Genomic DNA, 22308 nt, shown 5'->3' with positions numbered 1-22308 from the left:
ACAGTAATGGCCCAAGCACTGATCCTTGGGGTACACCTCTAGTGACATTCAGTAACTGTGACTTTTGACCATTGTAGCTTACAGTTTGGTTTCTGTTACTGAGATATGATTTAATGTTTCTTCGGTTTGGATGTAAACACTGTCTGAATTTGGTTCTGTAGTCACATATTGTGCTGTTTGTGGTGTACAGATTAAGAATTTTTCTTATATATATTTTACACACACACACACACACACACACACACACACACACACACACACACACACACCAATATTCTACAAGCTGTGTGTTATTAAAAAATGTTTCAGTTCTACTTTGAATTTATGAACTTATTTCATTTTCTCAATGTTGAAAATTCCTTACAAGATTTCAAAAAGCACACACATTCAGAGCAAACTGCTAATATAATTATGCATAGGGCCTAGTAGATGCACTACAATGATGGAAGGCTGCAACAATCTCTAAGCCTTAGTACATAACAGTTACTTGGCCAGTAGAAACCTCCAACATAAAATAATATGAACTGGATAGATTGCTGCTCACCACACATAAGAGGCTTTTTTTGTGGTAGTAGTAGTAGTAGTAGTAGTAGTAGTAGTGTCTCTGTGCCCACAGAACAACAAGTACTGTTTGTGTGTGTGAATATATATCTTTGTGTATAATATTTGTTTGTTTGTTTGTGTTTGTATGTGGGGGGGGGGGGGGGGGGTGTAGTCTAGTTGTAAATGTGCCTGGCTGCTGCTCAGTGCCTCCTCTATGTAGTGAGTAGCAATTTGTCCAATTCACAACATTTAGTTTTATAATTCAGAATCTCTGTATGTTTTTCCCATCTCCAGTGTTCATCCAACAACGTGCTTTGAAATTTTGTTCAAATGGTTCAAATGGCTCTGAGCAATATGGGATTTAACATCTATGGTCATCAGTCCCCTAGAACTTAGAACTACGTAAACCTAACTAACCTAAGGACAGCACACAACACCCAGCCATCACAAGGCAGAGAAAATCCCTGACCCCGCCGGGAATCGGACCCGGGAACCCGGGAGTGGGAAGCGAGAATGCTACCGCACGACCACGAGATGCGGGCTGAAATTTTGTGTATGGGACTTTGGCAGTAAAGCACACACAGTTTCATGCTGCTTTCAACTTTACTTCTCTTATTACTAAAGCTCATCCATACTGTTTTTCTTTATTTATGACCAAAGTCATGTTCTTAAACCATTTTCCTGCATTATTTATTGTCTTGGAGACTTTTGCTGTAAATCATCATCAGTGCATCCTTTTGTAGGAATGCTTGTTTAATTGGCGAACTACACTGCAGGAATAAGAGGGATCTAACATGGAAACCTGGGCACTTACCCCTGGTTAATTTTTATTTTTACCATAATCTTAAAGATTTTCCTTCCCTTCATGGCACTTTGCACCCTACATTGTCTGCCAGAGAGAGAGAACGTGAGCCAAATGTAGGCCAGTCTTCAGACCCTATGACAGTGTAGTTCCATAAGCACCAAGTCACAACTGATTAGACAACTTCAATAAATCTATGAATATCTCACAATTAATTCATTCCTATCTGAAGCAGTTGGGACCACTCTCATGAATTTGGAGACTGCTATTCCTGATGATCTGTTCTTCTTAAACCCATTCTGAGTACTAGTCAATATTTTATTTTTATTTAGAAAATGAGCAAGTCTTTCATGCAAATCTACATCTATATTCTGCAAACCACTGTTAGGTGCATGGCAGAGGGTATGTCCCATTCTACCAGTTATTATGGTTTCTTCCTGTTCCATTTATGTATGGAGTGCAGGAAGAGAGATTGTATGAATGCCTCTATGTTCACAATAATGATCAAAATCTTACCCTTATGATCCCTACGTGAGTGATACGGAGGGGCTGTAGTATATTGTTAAAGTAATCATTTAAAGTCGATTCTTGAAACTTTAACAGACTTTTCAGGATAGTTTACGTCTATCTTAGAGTCTTCCAGTTCGTTTTCTAGTTCATTTACCTCAGTATATCTGTGACACTCTCCCATGGGTTAAACAAACCTGTTACCATTCATGGTGCCCTTCTCTGTGTATGTTCAATACGCCCTGTTAGTCCTATCTGATATGGGTCCCATTCACTTGAACAATATTCTAGAACCAGTCACACAAGTGATTTGTAAGTGATCTCCTTTGTAGATTGATTGCACTTCCTCTGTTTTCTACCAATAAGCTGAAGTCTACCACCTGCTTTACACATGAATTGAAGCTTTGTGGTCATTCCACTTCATATCGCTACAAAGTGTTACACCCAGGTGTATGTATAAATTGGCCAATTCCAACAGTGACTCATTGATATTGTAGTCATAGGATACTAGTTTTTTCATTTTGTGAAGTGCGAAATTTTACATTTCTGAACATTTAAAGCAAGTTGCCAATCTCTGCACCACTTCAAAATCTTATCAAGGTCTGACTGAATATTTACGTAGCTTCTTTCAGACAGCACTTCATTATAGATTACTGCATCATCTGCAAAAAACCTGACTTTACTGTTAATATTGTCTGCAAGGTCATTAATGTACAACATGAACAGCAAGGGTCCCAACACACTTTCCTGGGGCACACTCGAAGTTACTTCTACATCTAAGGATCTCTCTCCATCCGAGATAACTTGCTGCATGCTCCCTACCAAAAAGTCCTCAATCCAGTCACAAATTTCACTCGATACCTCATATGATTGAGCTTTTGACAATAAGCGTAGATAGGATACTGACTAAAAAGCTTTTTGGAAATCAAGAAATACAGCACCTAACTGATTGCCTTGATCCAAAGCTTTCAGTGTGTGAGTTGAGAAAAGTGAAAGTTAGGTTTCACGTGATCGATGTTTTCAAAATCCATGCTGGTTGGCATTGAGGTGGTCATTCTGTTCAAGATACCTCTTTTGATTATCTCAGAAAAACATTTCAATCGTGATGGTGGTCCAATTGCTAATGAGTACATGCATCAGTGTTAATTTTATTTTCTCTTTTGTTTTGTCTATCTGTAGGATCATTTAATATTAGCACATAGGCAAAAGTCAACTGATTGGACTAGATGTATATTTCATGCAACAAATGCAGCCTGAAAAAGGTGATTTAATTTAGCAATTACAGCAATAGCTATAACTGTAATATAAATACAAGAATAGAGCTGTTGACTGGAATTGAGTAACTGGCAGCATAAAGAAAGGATGGAAAAATGCTTTTGCTTTTGGATAAGGTCATCCTTCATATATATTTTCACACACAGAAACTTCAGCTTAAAAGTTAAAGCTTGGCACAACATTAGTTGTTGTGGGATCAGTGTCTCTTAGAATTTTTAAATGAAATCGTATCTGCCATTGACTAAGTTACTCATTACAATTTTTGCAGGTGGAAATAGTCCAGATGATGGTGAAAGTCATTTATAAAATTAAAGCTTGAGTTTTCCCTTTCAGCATACAATTTGTCTGGCTATTACAGGTACAAGTGAAAGGGTGAGTAGAGGACAATGAAACAATCCTAATAAACATAGGTCCAGAAACCAATGGTTTCTCTGATACAAGCACAAGTCGTGCCAATCTTACAACACTTTCAGTGTCTAAGGCTACATATATGCTGCAGCCCACAGCAGAATTATGTATATACAGTACATGCATGATGGGGTACCAGCATACTTTCAGGTGGCCCTTCAGGAATACGCAGTATGAATCTGTGACAACAAACAGTGTATCAGTTGTGGCTTGCCAGTACTACTGCCTCCCAAGTTCCGTGCCGTAATTTGATCCTTTTTGTTTGGCAGTATTTAAAAGCTCTGGTGTAGTCCAGCCATATTGATAGTGTTGATGAACTCTGGAGACACATTATGGATCATGGTAACTACATTTGGCCCATACCTGGCAATTTGCACATGTATTGCTACAGATGAGGTAGTGTGCTGAGATCTGCCTTCACACGAATGATAACCATGTGGAGCACTTGTTGTAATGTACTGGTATTTGTCCAAAAGTGCATATTTGCAGTTTGGCTCCTTGAGGACTCTGTTATAAGGTGTTCATATGCTGAATTGCAGTATGTTATATGTGGAAAACATTGGTTTCCGAACCTATGTTTATTGGGATTATTTGCTTATTTCATTACTCCTTACTCACTCCTTTGTCTTGTACCTATGATGGTCTAACATACTGTTTATAAAAGCAGTGTTAGATGATTACAAATGTGAATTCAAGCTACATGTGTTAATATCAAGTCATCATTATTAATTCAGAACTAAATATCACTTCTATTCTTTATTTTACCCATGCAATTTTCACAACGTACTTGACAAACTTCTGCTATGAATGTAGAATCGTCTTGTTAGAAGACAATAGCTATTATTCAGAATTTTACTTCCACAGGTTTACGTTTTCTGAAGTTTAGCCAGAAAGACTACCATGCTATGGCAGCACCTGAGATGCCTCCATGTGATTATCAGCCAAAAAAGTACACAGTGAGTATGGACTGTGATCAATGCACAAGAATTATCATAACTGTAAGAAATGTGCTGCTTGATTGTATCTTCAACCTCTATTGCTTTTGGGAGCAGAAAGTCTGAAGCATATCAGAAATGAGCAACAGAAAACGGAGATTCATAAGTTTCTTTGTGAATCCACAACAAAATACACAGGGCAACATTTGCAGATTAAATATGCTGTTAGGAGTTATTAGGCTGTTGGGACATAATTCAGATGTAGAATGTTATGTGTGTTGTTCAAATATTACAGTAAGAAAGTTCTGTATTTTGTAATACAACTCACAACCAAAAAAACATAGGCCAGAAGCTGGCTGATTTCGAACAGTTCATGTAAAATTTGAGCTTCCTGCATTGTATTTGTTCACAATAATCTAATGTAATACTTGCCATACTTTTTCATAACCACCATATATTTCTGGTAGAACAAAGAGAAGCTGTCACAATAGAAGATGGTTGAATTTATGCATCAATAGTGGGTATCTATTAATGTCACTAAGTAACAATGACATTGTGTACAGGAAAATATTGACATTGTGTACAGGAAAATATTTTCATAAGAAATACGACAAAAGCCTTTGAGAGGCTAGAGAGGTAGCAACTATACTAATACTCTGATTTTCAGTGCAGTTCACTCACTGTTTATTTGCATTTATTATAAATGGAAAAAACCACTTCTAGTTGTTAAAGGAAGTGGAAATCACAGTTTACATTGATAAACCCAATCTTTTATTGCAGTTTGTTTGTTTGGTGAAAGTCTGTGCATTAATTTTATGCTATGATTTGACTTTAAACAAATAACCAGTGACTGGAGCTATGAAACAGTAAAATACTCGATTTGTAATTGTACAGGTAACAACTGACCAAATAAAACATCCACTCATAAAATAGATGAGTATGAAGTCAAAATTTCACTTCAAAAATATTAATTATTTTCAGTATTCATATCACAATATCATGGTTCTTGCAGAAGGAGTTGAGTTTTGGAGCAGGAAAACATGTAAATTCTTTGTTACTTATCTGGTGGAATCATGGAATCAGAGGTGCTGATGACTGTTAGCTGTATTTAAATAGTAGTTATGTTCACAGCAGAAGTCATGAAGTGATTCTTTGGGTTTCTTCATGTTCTTATCTCATGTGAGGATTTTGCTTAATGAAAAGCCTTGAAACAACTCATTTTCTTTTCTTCATTTGTTGACACAAACCAAACTGAACCCAATTAGCACTCCTACAGACTGACTCACTCTGTACTTTCTCATTCTGGTTCTCTGTGCTTGCAGCAGGGATCCCCTTTATAATTTCAACATTGCTGGCTGCTTACAGCATTCTTATAATTAGAAAAGCTGTACCAAATTATTTAATCATGACCTTACACCCAGCAGAAAACACACAATTTTCATAATTAGTATCATAAAAAGAGACTCAAGTGTTAAATATTACATGATGAGTAACAGTTAATATTACAATATATATATTTTAATTGGAATTAAATTGATATTTCACTGCAATAGAGGCAATTCCATTGATTGACACTAATTTTTCTATGCAAAATGTACGATCCCATACTGTATTAAGAACTGGTAATTAACACGTGTACTTTGTGAAAAACTGTCTTTTTATAAGGCTTGAACAAACACTCTGCAACTGTTTCCTTTATTGTCTAAGTTGTCTTTGCTTAGTGTAAGTTGAAAATCAAGACTTGGCCATAAATATATAACAATGTAATAAAATTACAGTCAATAGGTGAACCTCTATTTGTTACCTTACACCAGACACATAAACAACACTGAAAACGTAACAATATTATGAAAAGGATAATTGTTGCACACCTTATAGCGGAGATGCTGAGTCACAGATAGGCACAAAAAAAAAAAACCTGTCAGATTGGCATCAGACACGAGAGGCTGTGATCATGTATGTGTGAGTTGTGTTTGCGTGGTGTGTATGTGTGTGTCTGTTGTTTTTGATGAAGGCCTTGTTAGCTGAAAGCTTATTGTGTGAAAGCCTTTTTGTTGAGCTTATCTATGACTCAGCATCTCTGCTATATGGTGAGTAGCAACTATCCTTTTCATAATATTGTTACATTCCATCCTGCAGTTTCTATTGTTTGAGAACTTAACAAGCTTTCTGATGAATCCTTTCTCAAGCTAGAGTATGTACACAAACACACACACACACCAGTGAGCTAGTTGAGGACACTATGTCAGTAATTCAATTCTGGGATGAGGGGTTGTCAGTTGGAGTGAGGGAATGGAGAAAGGAGGCAGCACAACCCCTTGTCCCAGTCAACCTGCAAACTGCAGTCCCTACACTGAGTATTCATCCAGCACAATGTGCCTGTATGCGCAGGTGTGTGTGTGTGTGTGTGTGTGTGTGTGTGTGTGTGTGTAAAATTTAACATAGGTATTTCATTTTTACTGAGTAATATGTTGTCATGCAAGATGTTTTTTCTTTGTGTGTCTATGGCATATGCATTGTTCCAGAGCACTACAAATTTTATATTTTATTTCACATTTTTGTATAAAAATACCTACTGATCAAGATTAAACAAACAATGGAAGATCCAGGATGGCATGCAGCAATATTGTGAAAAGGATAGTTGTTACTCACCATATAGTGGAGACAGTGAGTCACAGATAGGCACAACAAAAAGACTGTCAGAAAGTGATCTTTTGGCTAACAAGGCCTTCATCAAAAATAAACAGCATAAAAACACACACACACACACACACACACACACACACACACACACACGCACACACACACAAATGCAATTCACACACAAATGACCACAGTCTCTGGCTGCCGAGACCAAACTATGAGTGCACATTGGGAGAGGTATCTGAGTGGTGGGGATAAGGAAGCGGCAAGGGGTGAGAGGGGGAGGGGGAGGGATAGCAGGGTAGGGGACTGGGACAGTAAAGTGCTGCTCGTGGGAGCATACATGGATGAGATGGAGAGAGGGTAGGGTAGCTAGGTGCAGGAGGGAGGTCAGACAGAGGTTGGGGGGTAGTGGGAAAGGAGAGAAGTAAAAAGACAGAGTGTGTGTTGATGGAATAGAGAACTGTGTAGTGCTGGAATGGGAACAGGAAAGGGGCTAGATGGGTAGGGTATATTGTAGTAAGAGTTCCCACCTGCGCAATTTAGAAAAAAATGGCGTTGGTAGGAAGGATCCAGATGGCACAGGCTGTGAAGTAGTCATTGAAGTGAAGAATGTCATGTTGGGTAGCGTGCACAGCAAATAGATGATCTGGCTGTTTCTTGGTCACAGTTTGTCAGTGGCATTCATGTGGACAAACAGCTTTTTGGTTGTCATGCCCACATAGAATGCAGCACAGTGGTTGCATCTTAGCTTGTAGATCACATGACTGGTTTCATAGGTAGCCATGGCTTTGATGGCGTAGGTGATATCTGTGATTGGGACTGGAGTAGGTGATGGTGGGAGGATGTATGGGACAGGTATTGCATCTAGATCTATTACAGGGACATGAGCCACGAGGCAAGAGGTTTGGAGCTGGGGCTGTGTAGGGATTGACAAGGATATTTTGTTGGTTTGGTGGGTGGTGGAATACTACTGTGGGATGAGTGGAAGGACAGTGGGTAGGACATTCCTCATTTCAAGAAGCAATGAGAGATAGTCAAAACCCTGGTTGAGAATGTAATTCAGGTGCTCCAGTCCTGGATGGTACTGAGTCAGGGCAAATGCTCCTCTGTGGCTGAACGGTGGGACTTGGGGGGTGCTGGGTAACTGGAAAGATAAGGCACAGGAGTTGTGTTTTTGTACAAGATTGAGGGGAGGGGTTAATTACAATCTATGATGGCCTCAGTCAGAGGCCTGTGTATTTTGAGAGGGATTGCTTGTCACTACAGATTCAACAGGCATGGTTGTCTAGGCTGTATGGAAGGGACTTCTTGGTGTGGAAGGGGTGGCAGCTGTCGAAATGGAGGTATTACTGGTGGTTGGTAGGTTTGATATGGACAGAGGTACTGCTGTAGCTGTCTTTCAAAACCATCTCCTGTCCTACTCAACCCAACAGGCCATCTTCCTCAGTGTTGACCTCTACCTCAAAGACTGTTACATCAGTATCTCTGTCCATATCAAACCTACCAACCACCAGCAATACCTCCACTTCGGAAGCACCCACCAATTTCATACCAAGAAGTCCCTTCGTACAGCGTAGCAACCCATGCCCGTTACATCTATAGTGATGAGCAGTCCCTCTCGACATACACCAAGGGTCTCACTGAGGCCTTCCCAGACCATAATTACCCTCCAATTTTGTACAAAAAGCGCATCTCATGTGCCTTATATTTCATAAATTTCTGCAGCTTTTTTGTTGAGATTTATGCAGAATTCAGTCCCCCATTGTTGTTTGAAAGTATCCATGATGACATGGTCTCAAAATACGAGTGCACTAAATCAGTGATCCCGACACCACTGATGTTCAGAGCAGACTGACCTAGGGCATGCTGTGAAGTTAAGGGTCACCACCCACCTAACTTAAATGGCCTGAATGTGGTGCAACCTGTTGGGGTGTGGCAGAAAAGTATATTTAATGACTTTTGGGACACACTTTGTATACTTTTCAAAAGCAGCATCTGAATATGTCTCACAACCTGACTCCAAGCTTCAATCTGCCAGCACCTCTCTGCTACAGAAGTGCTTGTTTGTACCTTGCTGGACTATCTTTCTTGGGAGAAGGAACATAGTGATGCAGTGACTTAGCCAGTGCATAGAAGCTGTTCCTAATATGAATCATTCACCCTGCTGTGGAGTGTGTCCTGCAAAAAAACTTGTCTCAGATGTCTCACTTGTTAAGAGCATTGCCCATAAAACAGAGGTCAGGCATCAGTTATGATAATGTCAACAGTTTTAATCAGCCAAGATATTTCATTACATCATACATTCTGCTGCAAAGTGGTCAATTCTGCCATCTTTTTCTGTATTAAATTATAATAAATGTAATCATACTTGAAACAAAATTATGTTCACTTAATTAAGTGTTGTTTTACATTATAGGTTTGTTGTAACAGGGACTACATTATGACAAGATTCAAGAAATACGAGAAGATCACCTGGTTCCATGCATTGTATCCTACTATAAAAAGCCTCTGTTAATCCATGATGGATATATGCAGTGGCTCTTTGATCACACCGGCAAACGATATCTTGATATGTTTGGAGGAGTTGTAACTGTTAGTGTTGGACACTGTCACCCGTAAGTAGCTTATAATGTCTGTTTTACATAACAATTATATTTCTGATCAAAGAGAGAAGTCCACTTATCAGCTGATGTAGCAGGAGCCACTGTATTAGAGCTGACATGTACACAGAGTTGGGCAGAATCTGTTACTTTCACAATTCTGTAAAACTTGTTACACACAGACATATTCTAACACCAACAAATGAAATATGTAATTGACAGTTATGGATGCTATACAAACAAAACACTAATTTTAGTTAGGTTTGGTAATAGCTTATCTCTTTTTAAACGTCACTCCTGAATTTTGTTATTACATTTTTTTTCATTTGTAAAAAAAAATCAGATTTAGTGTAGAAACAATGATAAAAGAAGAAGGTTTTCAGATTTGTAGAAGACATTCACTGTGCCACAGGTGTGAGCATTTGGGCGTTTGCATAGTTTTGTGTGTGTGTGTGTGTGTGTGTGTGTGTGTGTGTGTGTGTGTGTGTGCACTTTTGCTAGGGAAAGAGCAAGAGTTCGAAAGCTAGTGTAAATTCTGTATTCTCTTGTCTGTTTCTGTATGTCACACAAGTCAGCCTTGGGCAAGTGATTGCCTTTATTTTACCTTTTATTCCATCTAGGAACTACCATTATTGTTAGACAGTGGTTTAGTGATTTTTGATTCTGTTGATGGGTTGCCTTTCTGTATACTTTGATGACACTGAGGAGGAAGTTCGGGTCGGTTACACCAAACAACACTCCCATTTTGCAGTAGTTTGTTTATTCACCTCTCTACACAAGCAAGGCTTACAAAGAACTGACATGGTGGAACTATTCACAGCTAATCTTAGCTTAGTTCAAACATGATACTCAGATCGATGCTGGTGTCGACCTCATGAGGGCCACATAGCTCCCCACCCCCACCCCCCCACCCCACCCCACAGTACGGAGTACTCTTGAGAGGCCGGGGGGTGACTATGGCATTGGCAGGGGTGTTCCTCGGGAGCCGGACCATGGTCAGCTCGACAGCATCATTGGTGAGCTGTGTGGGTAGGTGTCATGAAGGAAGGTTCGACCACTCAATCTGGAAGTTGTTGAAGCGAGTCGGACGTCATACTGGGCATGCTGGTCGTGCGGCGACAGGTAGGCCGGCGGTTTGTGAGTGCAACGGAGCGACAATGACAATGTCTAAGGTGGGCGTGGCGAACACACGAAGCATGTCCAGGTCGACATCGGGCGAGAGGGGAACACATTTCACCAGGTGGCAGGGAATGGCAGAGGTTGAGTCATGAGCACTGGATGAAGGGAAACACATGACGAACAGTGTATCATCACACAGTATTATTGAGATGTCGTGGATTATGTCCGGGGGGACAGGCACAAACACCTCGAGCAAGGGCACGTTCAAGATGGGGGGAGCGTGAGAAACCTCGACAGGGTGAGGCAGGTGACAGTGGAGATGTCGAAAAGACTGGCGAAGGGCCTGGCGGCAAGGGCGTGATCGTAGGTAAGCTCGACATTGGGAGCAGAGGTTGCTCGACGGAGTGTGTGAGACCGGAGTAGGGGGCGAGGTCGGAGGAGAGCTCGACGATTGGAGCTGGAAGTCACTCGATTGAGTGTGAAAGTCCAATGTGGAGGGAGTGGTCAGAGCGTCGTGAGCCACGACAGTGAGTGGCGTGGTCGTGGCCTGAGGGGGGGGGGGTAGAAGAAGGCTTGACATGAGCAGGCTTAAGTCTGTTGAGAGAGACTGTGACAGCTGAATCTTTCATCTGGATATCATAGGTGTCAGCTGAGCACCAGAGAACTCGGTACGGGCCGGTATATGGAGGTTGGAGGGGAGCATGGACAGTGTCATCTCAGAGCGTGATGTACTCGCAATTGTCCAGAGATTTCGGGACGTGAACCTTAGGGCGGGAATGGCTGGCGGGCTGGAGGTGGGAGGATGTGGAGGTTGATGTGCTTTTGAGGTCCACGAAGGAAGGTAAGTCAGACTGAGGGAGAGAAGCAGAAGGGCTCACGAGTTCGCCAGGGAGAACAATGTTCTGGCTGTATATGAACTCGGCTATTGTGCCTTTGAGATCTTCCTTATAGATCACACGAATGCCGAGTAGCACAAGAGGAAGGGCCTCCGTCCATAGAGAGTCGTGGCATCGAAGAGCCGCCTTGAAAGTGCGGTGCCAGTGCTCAACTAACCTGTTACTTTGCAGGTGATATGCTGTGGTATGGATGCGCCGGATGCCGCAAGTGTTACCAATCCCGTTGAACAGGGCCAACTCAAATTGTCTGCCCTGGTCAGTCGTGATGATAGCTGGACACTCGAAACGCGATACCCATGACTTGACGAAAGTTCGAGCAACAGTTTCTGCCGTAATATTGGGGAAGGGGACAGTCTTGACCCAGCGAGTTGTTCGGTTGATAGATGAGAGAACACAACGAAAGCCATTAGAGGGGGTGAGAGGGCCGACAATGTCAATATGAATATGCTGGAAACGCCCAGGAGGGATCGAAAAGGCGCTGAGGGTGGCGAAGTGTGCTTGTGTACTTTGCATCATTGACATGCGATGCAGGAGCGTGCCCATTGCTATCAATCCTTGTTGCCATTTCTCCACACAAAGCGCTCCACTACGAGGTGGGCAGACGCACGAATGCCGGGGTGGGCTAAATTATGCAGAGCGTTGAAGACAGCTCGACGGAGCATGGTTGGGATGTGGGAGCGTAACGTGTCCGTACTGTCGTCGCACCAGATGTCACCAGAAATGCCAGGGAAGGTGGTGCGGACGAAGTGTTGTGAAGAGGTAGAGTCTGAAATCAGGTTTTATGTGTCCTCGTTGGCGGGTATGAGGTTAGGCAGTTCAGAGAGGTCTAATAGTGAATGGATGGTGTCGACTCGTGAAAGGAAATCAGCAACTATATTGTCAGCACCCTTTATGTGTCTGACATCGGTGGTGAACTGAGATATGAAGTCCATGTATCTGAAGCAGCGAGGAGGCGGGTCAGCTGGCAGGTTTGTAATGGCCACAGCCAGGGGTTTGTGGTCCGTTAAAACATAGAAAGGGCATCCCTCAACATCAGTCTTAAAATGCTTGATTGCTTCGTAGACCACAAGCAACTCCCTGTCAAACGTGGAATATTTCCGTTATGCATTGGTGAGCTTGCGCGAGAAGAACTGAAGAGGCGGAGTCTGGCCATCGATTGTCTGGCTAAGGACAGTGCCGATGGCAGTATCACTCACGTCTGTGGTGATGAAAAGCTGCGCATTGGGATGAGGATGCGCAATGGTGCAGGCCTCGGCAAGAAGATTTTTCAGGGCAGTGAAAGAGTCAGTCATAGCAGGGGTCCATGCAACGGACCGAGATCCAGAAGTTTTGGTGCCTGCCAAAGCGTCCATCAGTGGAGCCCGAATCTCCGCAGCCCGAGGTAGATATCGGTGATAATAATTAACTGTCCCCAGAAAGCACCAGATCTCTTTGAATGACGAAGGTCTGGGTAGGTTTAGTATTTTTTGTAGTTTCTCAGGGGGCGGTGATATGCCATCGGCAGAGACCCGAAAACCAAGAAAAGTGACAGTGGATTGATGTAGCTGCAATTTGTCCTGGTTGGTCTAGATGCCTTCTGCCGTGAGAGTGAGTATAACAGTTTGCACATGTCAAATGTTGTCCTCGACGGAGGAGCTGAACACAAGAATGTCATCAAGATAGGCAAAGCAGAATTTTAGTTTGAATAGCACTTCGTTGACCGAAGGGCATGAATCGAAACTGAAATAACCCGATCGAGGTGGTGATTTCGGTCTTCTCGATGTCTTCAGGTGCCATGGGGATCTGGTGGTAGGCCCGTTTGCAATCAATGACAGAGAACGTGGTCGCAACTGCGAAGGAACTGGTAAAGTCGGCAATGTTGGGTATGGGGTAGGTGTCCATAATTGTTCGCGCATTTAGTCGATGGCAGTCTCCGCACATGCACCATGACCCGTCTTTCTTGGGTGTCATATGTATGGGTGTAGACCAGCTACTGGCAGAGGGTTCAATGATGCTGGAGCTTAGTAGTTCAGAAATCTGTTTTTTAAGGTCGGAGAGGCGCTCGGGACAAAGTCGACGTGATTTACTGGAGATCGGGGGACCTGGCGTGAGCTGAAGTTTGTGAACTGTGGCGTTGGTGATGACAGAAATGTTGCCGGTGGCACGGGAGGCGGTTTGTTTACAATGTGTGGCGGGCGGGGCGGGCGAGGCATGGTCGTGGTGTTTGGAGCCACTCTGCGGATCCGATGGGAGCTGAGGTGGCAAAGTGTCCCAGGAGTCAACGCAACAAGATGGCTGCCGTCCCGAAGCAGTGGCACCAAGGTCAGGTGAGGTCAGTAGAGCTTGTTAGCCATTAGTGAGTCCATTGTCCGAGGGCGTGGCCTGTGGCAGCACAGTCACGAGCACAGTGCTAGGCGTTAGTGCACTGTTTGTGTTGTCAGTGATGCTCGCACGGCGGCGCGCAGGAGCCGAAGTTGCATAGTTTGAGGTGCTGTCCACGAGGGGAGGGGTAGGAGCTATCAGTTTGGGAACACATGACGCTCATCGTGCATGTGCACTGGTGTCCGGCCAAGTGTGTGTGTGTGTGTGTGTGTGTGTGTGTGTGTGTGTGTGTGTGTGTGTGTGTGTGTGTGTGTGTGTGCTGTCTATTTTTGATGAAGGCCTTGCTGGCTGAAAGCTTATTTGTGACAGTCTTTTTGTTGTGCCTATCTGCAACTTAGCATCTCCAACGTAAGGTGAGTAGCAGCTTTCCATTTCATAATATTGTTACATTCCAGCCTGGATTTTCCATTGTTTGATCTTTTTCATTCTTCTGTATATTATTCTTGTCAGCAACATGGATGCGTGAGCTGTTAAGCTGATTGTCAGCTCCTTCGATCTCTGGAATTGTGTGGATGATTTTTTTCTGAAAGTCAGGTGGTATATCGCCAGACTCAAGCATTCTAGTCACCAACATAAATAGTCATTTTTGCAACCACTTCCCTAAATGGTTTTAAAAATTCAGATGGAATGCTCTTTATCCATTCTGCCTTATTTGATCTTAAGTCTTCCCCAAGTTCTTTCAAATTCTAATTCTAATACTGGATCCTCTATCTCTTCCATATTGAATCCTGTTTCTTGCTCTACCACATCTGACAAGTCTTCCCCTTCATAGAGGCCTTCAATGTGATCTTCCCATCCATCCACTTTCTCCTCTGCATTTAACAGTGGAATTCCCATTGCACACTTAATGTTACCATAATTGCATTTGAATTCATCAAAGGCTGTTTTGACTTTTCTATATGCTGTGTCAGTTCTTCTAACAATCATTTCTTTTTAGATTTCTTCACATTTTCCAATGCAGCCATTTCGCCTAGTATCTCTGCACTACTTCTGACACTGCATGCCCAGACTAATAGAACATTAACATTTTGTTGGTTACTCATTCTTCCTGTATGAATAGGAAGGTAGGGCAGCAAATGAGTTACAGTGATAGGGTTGTTCGTATCAGAATTGACAGGAAACCAACACTGACAGTGATAGTTCAGATACACATGTGGTTGTCTCGAGGTGAAGATGAAGAGACACAGAAGTGTATGAGAATATTGAACAGGTAATTCGGTATGTACAGGAAGATGAAAAGCAAATGGTCAGGAGGGACTGGAATATGGGAAGGAATAGAAGAAATGATTGCAAGAGGATATGGACTTGGTGCTACAAATGAAAGACTGAGTTCCGCAGTAAAGATGCTACCTCTAGACCACTGTGTATGCATGATGGTGAAAGATATAATACATGTGGCAGAGATATATGGTACCATGACCCCTCTGTGAAGGATGATATTTCACAAATTCTGGTTGACTGGGGAAAGTATCATTGTGCATGTAAGCTAACAATTACGTGCTGGATTCCCCATTTTGTCGATGTTGAAACCACCAACGCAATTTGCCGGATCCCACATTTTCTCAATCTTAAAACCATCAGCACAATTAATTAAATCATTCTTCAGCTGTATTTAAATAGCTGCCCTCATCATGCCCACAAAGAATTCTGCACAGTGTTGCAGCTAAGTTGGTATACCACATGACTGCTTTCACAGGTGGCCCTGCCATTGAGTGTTGTGGCAGGATGTATTGGAGAGTGGTGTCAAGGTTTTGAGAATTGGGGATGTTAGTGTAGAGGGAGGTGGCATCAGTAGTGATGATGACCCAGGTAAAGGAGCTGTGGACAGTTGATCCTAACACTAGTATTACTCCAGACTTACAGTCTCATTCCTGGTCACATCGATCAATTATATCCTCAGTCACAATTCAGTTTGTTTGTCATACATCGAACCCACTCTCTATACAGTTCAAAAATGTTGCACAGAGCATGAGTGTTACACTCATCTGCTACAACAGCATTATAAATCTGCAGTGGCTGAGAACTATATGCAGGCAAGCCATGCTTTGGACAATGAATAATGCCAGATATTAATATCTGTTTCATCCTTGTTGGATTCAGTTTTCAGGGTAGCTGTTGATACAGTTGCAAAAGGATGTAATTAATTGTGTTGATTATTTTAACTTTGACAAAATGTGGGATCCAGCACTGGCAATTGTTAGATCACATGGACAATGTTACACCCCAAGTCAACCAGAATTAGTGAAACAGCGACCTTCACAGAGGGGTCACAGTAGCATATTACATCTACATCTACAACTGTACTCTGCAAACCACCATGAGTATATTCCCAGTGTCATTACCCAAAGCCGGCTCTTCAAACTTTGTAAGTATTCTTTCTAGGCATAGTTTACACCTATCTTCAAGAGTCTTCCACTTCATTGTCTTTAGAATCTCTGAAACATTCTCCCACAGATCAAAGTAGTCTGTGGCTGTTCATGCTGCTCTTCTTTGCATGTGTTCAATATCCCCTGTTAGTCATACATGGTACAGGTCCCACACACTTGAGCAATATTCTACGCTGGGTCACACAGATGATTTGTAGTCAGTTGCCTTTTAGACTGATTGCATTTCCCCAGCATTCTATCAGAACACTTAAATCTACCACCTACTTTCCTCATGACTGAGCACACCTACAAAGTGTTGCATCCAGGTATGAGTTGGCCAATTCCAGCAGTGACTCTCTGATATTACAGTCATAGGATACTATGTTTTTTTCATTTTGTGAAGGGCACAATTTTACATTTCTGAACATTTAGAGCAAGTTGCCAATCTTTGCAGCACTTTGAAATCTTATCAAGGTCTGACTGAATATTTAGGCAGCTTCTCTCATACAATGCATCATTACAGATAACTGCATCATCTGCAAAAAGCCTGGTTCTACTATTAATATTGTCTTCAAGGTCAGTAATATGCAATATGAGCAACGACAACAGGTATGCTCCAGGGGCACACCCTAGGTTACTTCTACATTTGACAATGACTCTCCATCGAAGATAACATGCTGTGTCCTCCCTACCAAAGTCCTCAGTCCAGTCACAAATTTCACTTGATACCCCATACGTTGAAACTTTTGACAATAAGCGTAGATGTGGTACTGGGATTTTTGGAAATCAGTAAATACTGCATCTACCTGATTGCCATGACCCAAAGCTTTTTCATTTGAGAGAAAAGTGCTTGTTGGGTTTTACATTATCAATGTTTTCGGAATCCATCCTGGTTGGTATCAAGGTATTGTTCCACATGGTGCGCCCCAGCATGGCATGGGTAGCAGCCACGAAGACTTTGTCTTCCACAGCAATGCTACTCCTTCAACAAGATGCTGGGAGTACGGTTGGCATAAGTTTGTTTCTGCTGTAGGATTTTGGTGAATGACAGAGGATCTTTATACAGGATTGAATCATTGAATTAGGGTGTGTGACGGAAGGTGAAACCTCTATGAAAGACTGAAATTTGTGGGGTTTAAAGTTCATAGTGGATAAGTTGACAACTTTCTTCTGTGTTTGGTAGTACATTGGGAGAAATTTTTGCGGGGATGTGGCAGGTGGAAGAGGTCTGCAAGGGAGTATTTTGGTGGTAGGAAGACAGGATTTGGCATTCACGTGGAGTAGGATAGGTCTTGCTGGGTAGTGGTACTCTGAGGCAGGAACAGGAAGACTGTAGATTGGATAACATTTAGAAGTGGTAGTTGGAGTGCTGTTCCATTGTTAGAGATCAAGAGCTTGAATTTATAAGATTACTAGAAAATTGAGATCGCTTGATAGGATTATATTATGAAGAGAACAGAGATGACTCAGGGGTTCCTGTGTTATGGAAAATTCTTCTCCTTCCTCTCCAATTAGCAGTGGTCTCAGTTTTGTTTATGATCCTGTCAACCACTAAAATGTACAGTGAGTGGTCACCTTTACACCTCCCACTATTTTATATTGGGGGAGATAAAATGAATGTGGCTATCATGAAGGGTCAGGGAAGGCCAGGAGGGGTTTATTTATTTATTTATTTTATTTATCCATCCGTTGACAATAAATATTGTATGGATGTTGTCAAGGGTACATGTAAGCCATTTCAAAGAAATGGGACACAAACAATATATATGTAAAAAAGTACAAAACAAAATAATACAATGAAGTTAATAATAATACAATGAAATTAATATAGCCTATATACATCCCTGCTTGTTATTTTAAATGCATAGTCTGATTTTCATAAGGCTTTAGTTTTGTCCTCCCTAAATGGCAAGTCCTTATATACACAACACTGCTTAAGTATATATTTACATCACACAACAGCTGTCCTTTAAGTATGTAAATGTAATGAGTGATTAGGTAATGAGTGATTAGGTACATATAGAGTATTTTCCATTTTGCCTTTATAAATATCATCAGAAAAAATTTATTGAACTACATAGTCATTTACAGAATAAAAACATTGTTCTACTAGAAATTTTTTAAATTCTGTTTTAAATTTGTTATCATCTTCTAACTGCCTGATATTGACTGGCAGTGCGTCATACAGTTTTGCACCGATATGGCTCACATGCCTTTGTGTATTTGTTCTTTTTGTTTGCTGAGTATGGAATGCTGCGCTATTATGGGTATTGTAGTTATGAAAGTTGGCATTTGTCTGAAAATATGCAATGTGGGTCCTGACATACAATACACATTTGTATATGTATAATGATGGTATAGTAAGTATTCTAAGCTTTTTGAATATGGGTTTGCAGTGTGTCTGTGGATGACTGTGAGTTATTATTCGGATCGCCCTCTTCTGCAACAAAAAAATTTGTTTTAGGCGCCCTGTTGTGGAACCCCAAAATATTATTCCGTATGTGGCAAGAGATTGAAAATAGCCGAAATATGCCATTCTGGCACCCTCTGAGGTACAAACATTTGCAATAATTCTGAGGGCAAACCAGGCTGAATTAAGTTTCTGTGCAAGTTTTATTACATGGTCGTTAAAATTTAAGTTTTCATCCACATGAATCCCCAGCAATTTTGTGGATGTCACTCTGTCTAAGGCTTTATCACCCCACACCAGATCGAGATTTACATTTTGACATCTTTTCCCAAACTGCATATAATTTGTTTTATTTACATTCAATGTCAACCTGTTTACATTGAACCAAGAGTGGATGTAATTTAGTAGTTTATCAGCAGTTGTTGGTAGCAATTGCTTTGGTGCACTTATTATCACACTAGTATCATCTGCAAATATTATTGCTTTGGCTGCATCATCTGAGGTGTGAAAATCATTTATATAGACAAGAAACAATATGGGCCCTTGGATGCTGCCTTGTGGTACTCCTATTTCTACATTTTTTGCTCTGATACTGAATTTATTTTGTGGTTGGAGTAAGTTGAAGTCAGTCCTACAACCTGTGTTCTGTTATTTAGGTATGATTCAAACCATTTTTTTCCTATCCCATGTATACCCAATGCTTCCAATTTTTCTAAAAGAATGTCCTGGTTCACAGTGTCAAAAGCTTTGGAGAGGTCTAAATTTACTCCTACTACATTATAATCTTTTTCTAGATTTTTGATTATTTGTTCAGTGTAGCACATTACTGCTGTTTCGGTATTTTTACATGCTTGGAAGCCATGCTGATTTCTGTTTAGTAAATTATGGTCATATTTGTTGATTCAGTGCTTCATCAGTTTTTCTAATATTTTTGAAAATGCTGGGAGGAGAGATATTGGACGATAGTTTTTTACGTTATACTTGCCGCCGTTTTTAAATAATGGCTTCACTTTTGAAATTTTCAGCCTTTCTGGAAAAACTCCTTCACTGAATGATAAATTGGCTATGTGTGCAAAGGGCTTTGCGATTTGTGGTGCTGTCCTTGTTATGATTGACACAGGCACCTCATCTATGCCAGCCGACATTTTGGGTTTCAAGCTTTGCATCACTTTCAACATTTCACCCTCATTTGTTGGCTCTACCCTCATCCTACAAGCTGTTTTTGGATATTCAGGTTTTTCTTCGTTTGTAAATTTTAAGCTTAATGAAGTTGTTGCATTTATGAAATAACTGTTAATATAATTTGGCAAATCTTGTTTATTAATATTGACATTATTTAAATTTTTGAGGCTAATGTCCTGGTTTTCACAACTTTTCCCCATTTCAGTCTTCACAATACCCCATGTGGCTTTTGATTTGTTTTCAGACTGTCTTATAAAACTATCATTACTCATGAATTTTGCTATACCCTCTTGTAATTCCTGACATATTCTATGCATTGTGGGTCTGTGGATGTTTTCATTTTAGAAATTAGTATCTTTAGAGTTCCACAGGAAGTTTTGATGCCAGCTGTGATCCAAGAACTTGGCTTTGTATTGCCATGTGACCTGATTTTTGACAGCTTTTTTGGAAAACACATTTCAAAATATCCCATGAAAATGGAAGAAAATGTGTTATATGCATCATTTGTATTTGTTAGGGATAGTACTTCTGCCCAAGCCTCATTAGTTAGCATTTTTATGAATTCTACACAGTTTTCTGTAGGAAACTTTCTTTTATACATGAAGTGTGTGTTTTTTTTTCTCTTTCAGTGGCCTTGAAGGAATTTTGAGGACAAGAGCATTGTGGTCTGATAATCCCAAATCAGTATTTGTTACTTCAACTTCTGTGCATCCTACATTTGAAAATATATTATCAATAAGACTGACTGTATTATTTATATTTAAAAAGAAAGATGATGAGACTTACCAAACAAAAGCGCTGGCAGGTCGATAGACACACAAACAAACACAAACATACACACAAAATTCTAGCTTTCGCAACCAACGGTTGCCTCGTCAGGAAAGAGGGAAGGAGAAGGAAAGACAAAAGGATATGGGTTTTAAGGGAGAGGGTAAGGAGTCATTCCAATCCCGGGAGCGGAAAGACTTACCTTAGGGGGAAAAAGGACAGGTATACACTCGCGCACACACACACATATATCCATCCGCATATACACAGACACAGGCAGACATTTGTAAAGGCAAAGAGTTTGGGCAGAGATGTCAGTCGGGACGGAAGCACAGAAGCAAAGATGATGTTGAAAGACAGGTGAGGTATGAGCGGCGGCAGATTGAAATTAGAAATTAGCGGAGATTGAGGCCTGGCGGATAGCGAGAAGAGAGGATATGCTGAAGGGCAAGTTCCCATCTCCGGAGTTCTGACAGGTTGGTGTTAGTGGGAAGTATCCAGATAACCCGGACGGTGTAACACTGTGCCAAGATGTGCTGGCCGTGCACCAAGGCATGTTTAGCCACAGGGTGATCCTCATTACCAACAAACACTGTCTGCCTGTGTCCATTCATGCGAATGGACAGTTTGTTGAAGGTCATTCCCACATAGAACGCTTCACAGTGTAGGCAGGTCAGTTGGTAAATCACGTGGGTGCTTTCACACGTGGCTCTGCCTTTGATCGTGTAAACCTTCCGGGTTGCAGGACTGGAATAGGTGGTGGTGGGAGGGTGCATGGGACAGGTTTTACACCGGGGGCGGTTACAGGGGTAGGAGCCAGAGGGTAGGGAAGGTGGTTTGGGGATTTCATAGGGATGAACTAAGAGGTTACGAAGGTTAGGTGGACGGCGGAAAGACACTCTTGGTGGAGTGGGGAGGATTTCATGAAGGATGGATCTCATTTCAGGGCAGGATTTGAGGAAGTCGTATCCCTGCTGGAGAGCCACATTCAGAATCTGATCCAGTCCCGGAAAGTATCCTGTCACAAGTGGGGCACTTTTGGGGTTCTTCTGTGGAAGGTTCCGGGTTTGAGGAGATGAGGAAGTGGCTCTGGTTATTTGCTTCTGTACCAGGTCGGGAGGGTAGTTACGGGATGCAAAAGCTGTTTTCAGGTTGTTGGTGTAATGGTTCAAGGATTCCGGACTGGAGCAGATTCGTTTGCCACGAAGACCTAGGCTGTAGGGAAGGGACCGTTTGATGTGGAATGGGTGGCAGCTGTCATAATGGAGGTACTGTTGCTTGTTGGTGGGTTTGATGTGGACGAACGTGTGAAGCTGGCCACTGGACAGGTGGAGGTCAACGTCAAGGAAAGTGGCATGGGATTTAGAGTAGGACCAGGTGAATCTGATGGAACCAAAGGAGTTGAGGTTGGAGAGGAAATTCTGGAGTTGTTCTTCACTGTGTGACTGTATTATTTGTTATTCTTGTGGGTGTGTGTATGTGTGGAAGCA

At 41.6% G+C, this 22308-nt stretch overlaps 1 protein-coding gene across 4 annotated transcripts in view; it reads left to right on the top strand.

Annotated features, from left to right (window-relative positions):
* LOC126175080 (alanine--glyoxylate aminotransferase 2, mitochondrial-like) overlaps positions 1-22308 on the top strand; it is a 149652-nt gene that overhangs the window by 35592 nt on the left and 91752 nt on the right. For 3 of the 4 annotated variants that reach the window (XM_049921609.1, XM_049921610.1, XM_049921611.1), the window contains exons 2-3: positions 4400-4491; positions 9547-9731. In XM_049921609.1, the coding sequence (XP_049777566.1) occupies positions 4400-4491; positions 9547-9731 (277 nt within the window). Of the gene's footprint in view, positions 1-4399; positions 4492-9532; positions 9732-22308 lie in introns of all 4 variants that reach the window. The other variant, XM_049921612.1, reaches the window with a different exon arrangement.

Source organism: Schistocerca cancellata, chromosome 3 (genome assembly GCF_023864275.1).
Source record: "Schistocerca cancellata isolate TAMUIC-IGC-003103 chromosome 3, iqSchCanc2.1, whole genome shotgun sequence".
Lineage (NCBI taxonomy): Eukaryota > Metazoa > Arthropoda > Insecta > Orthoptera > Acrididae > Schistocerca > Schistocerca cancellata.
This window is presented reverse-complemented; position numbering and strand designations above follow the sequence as displayed.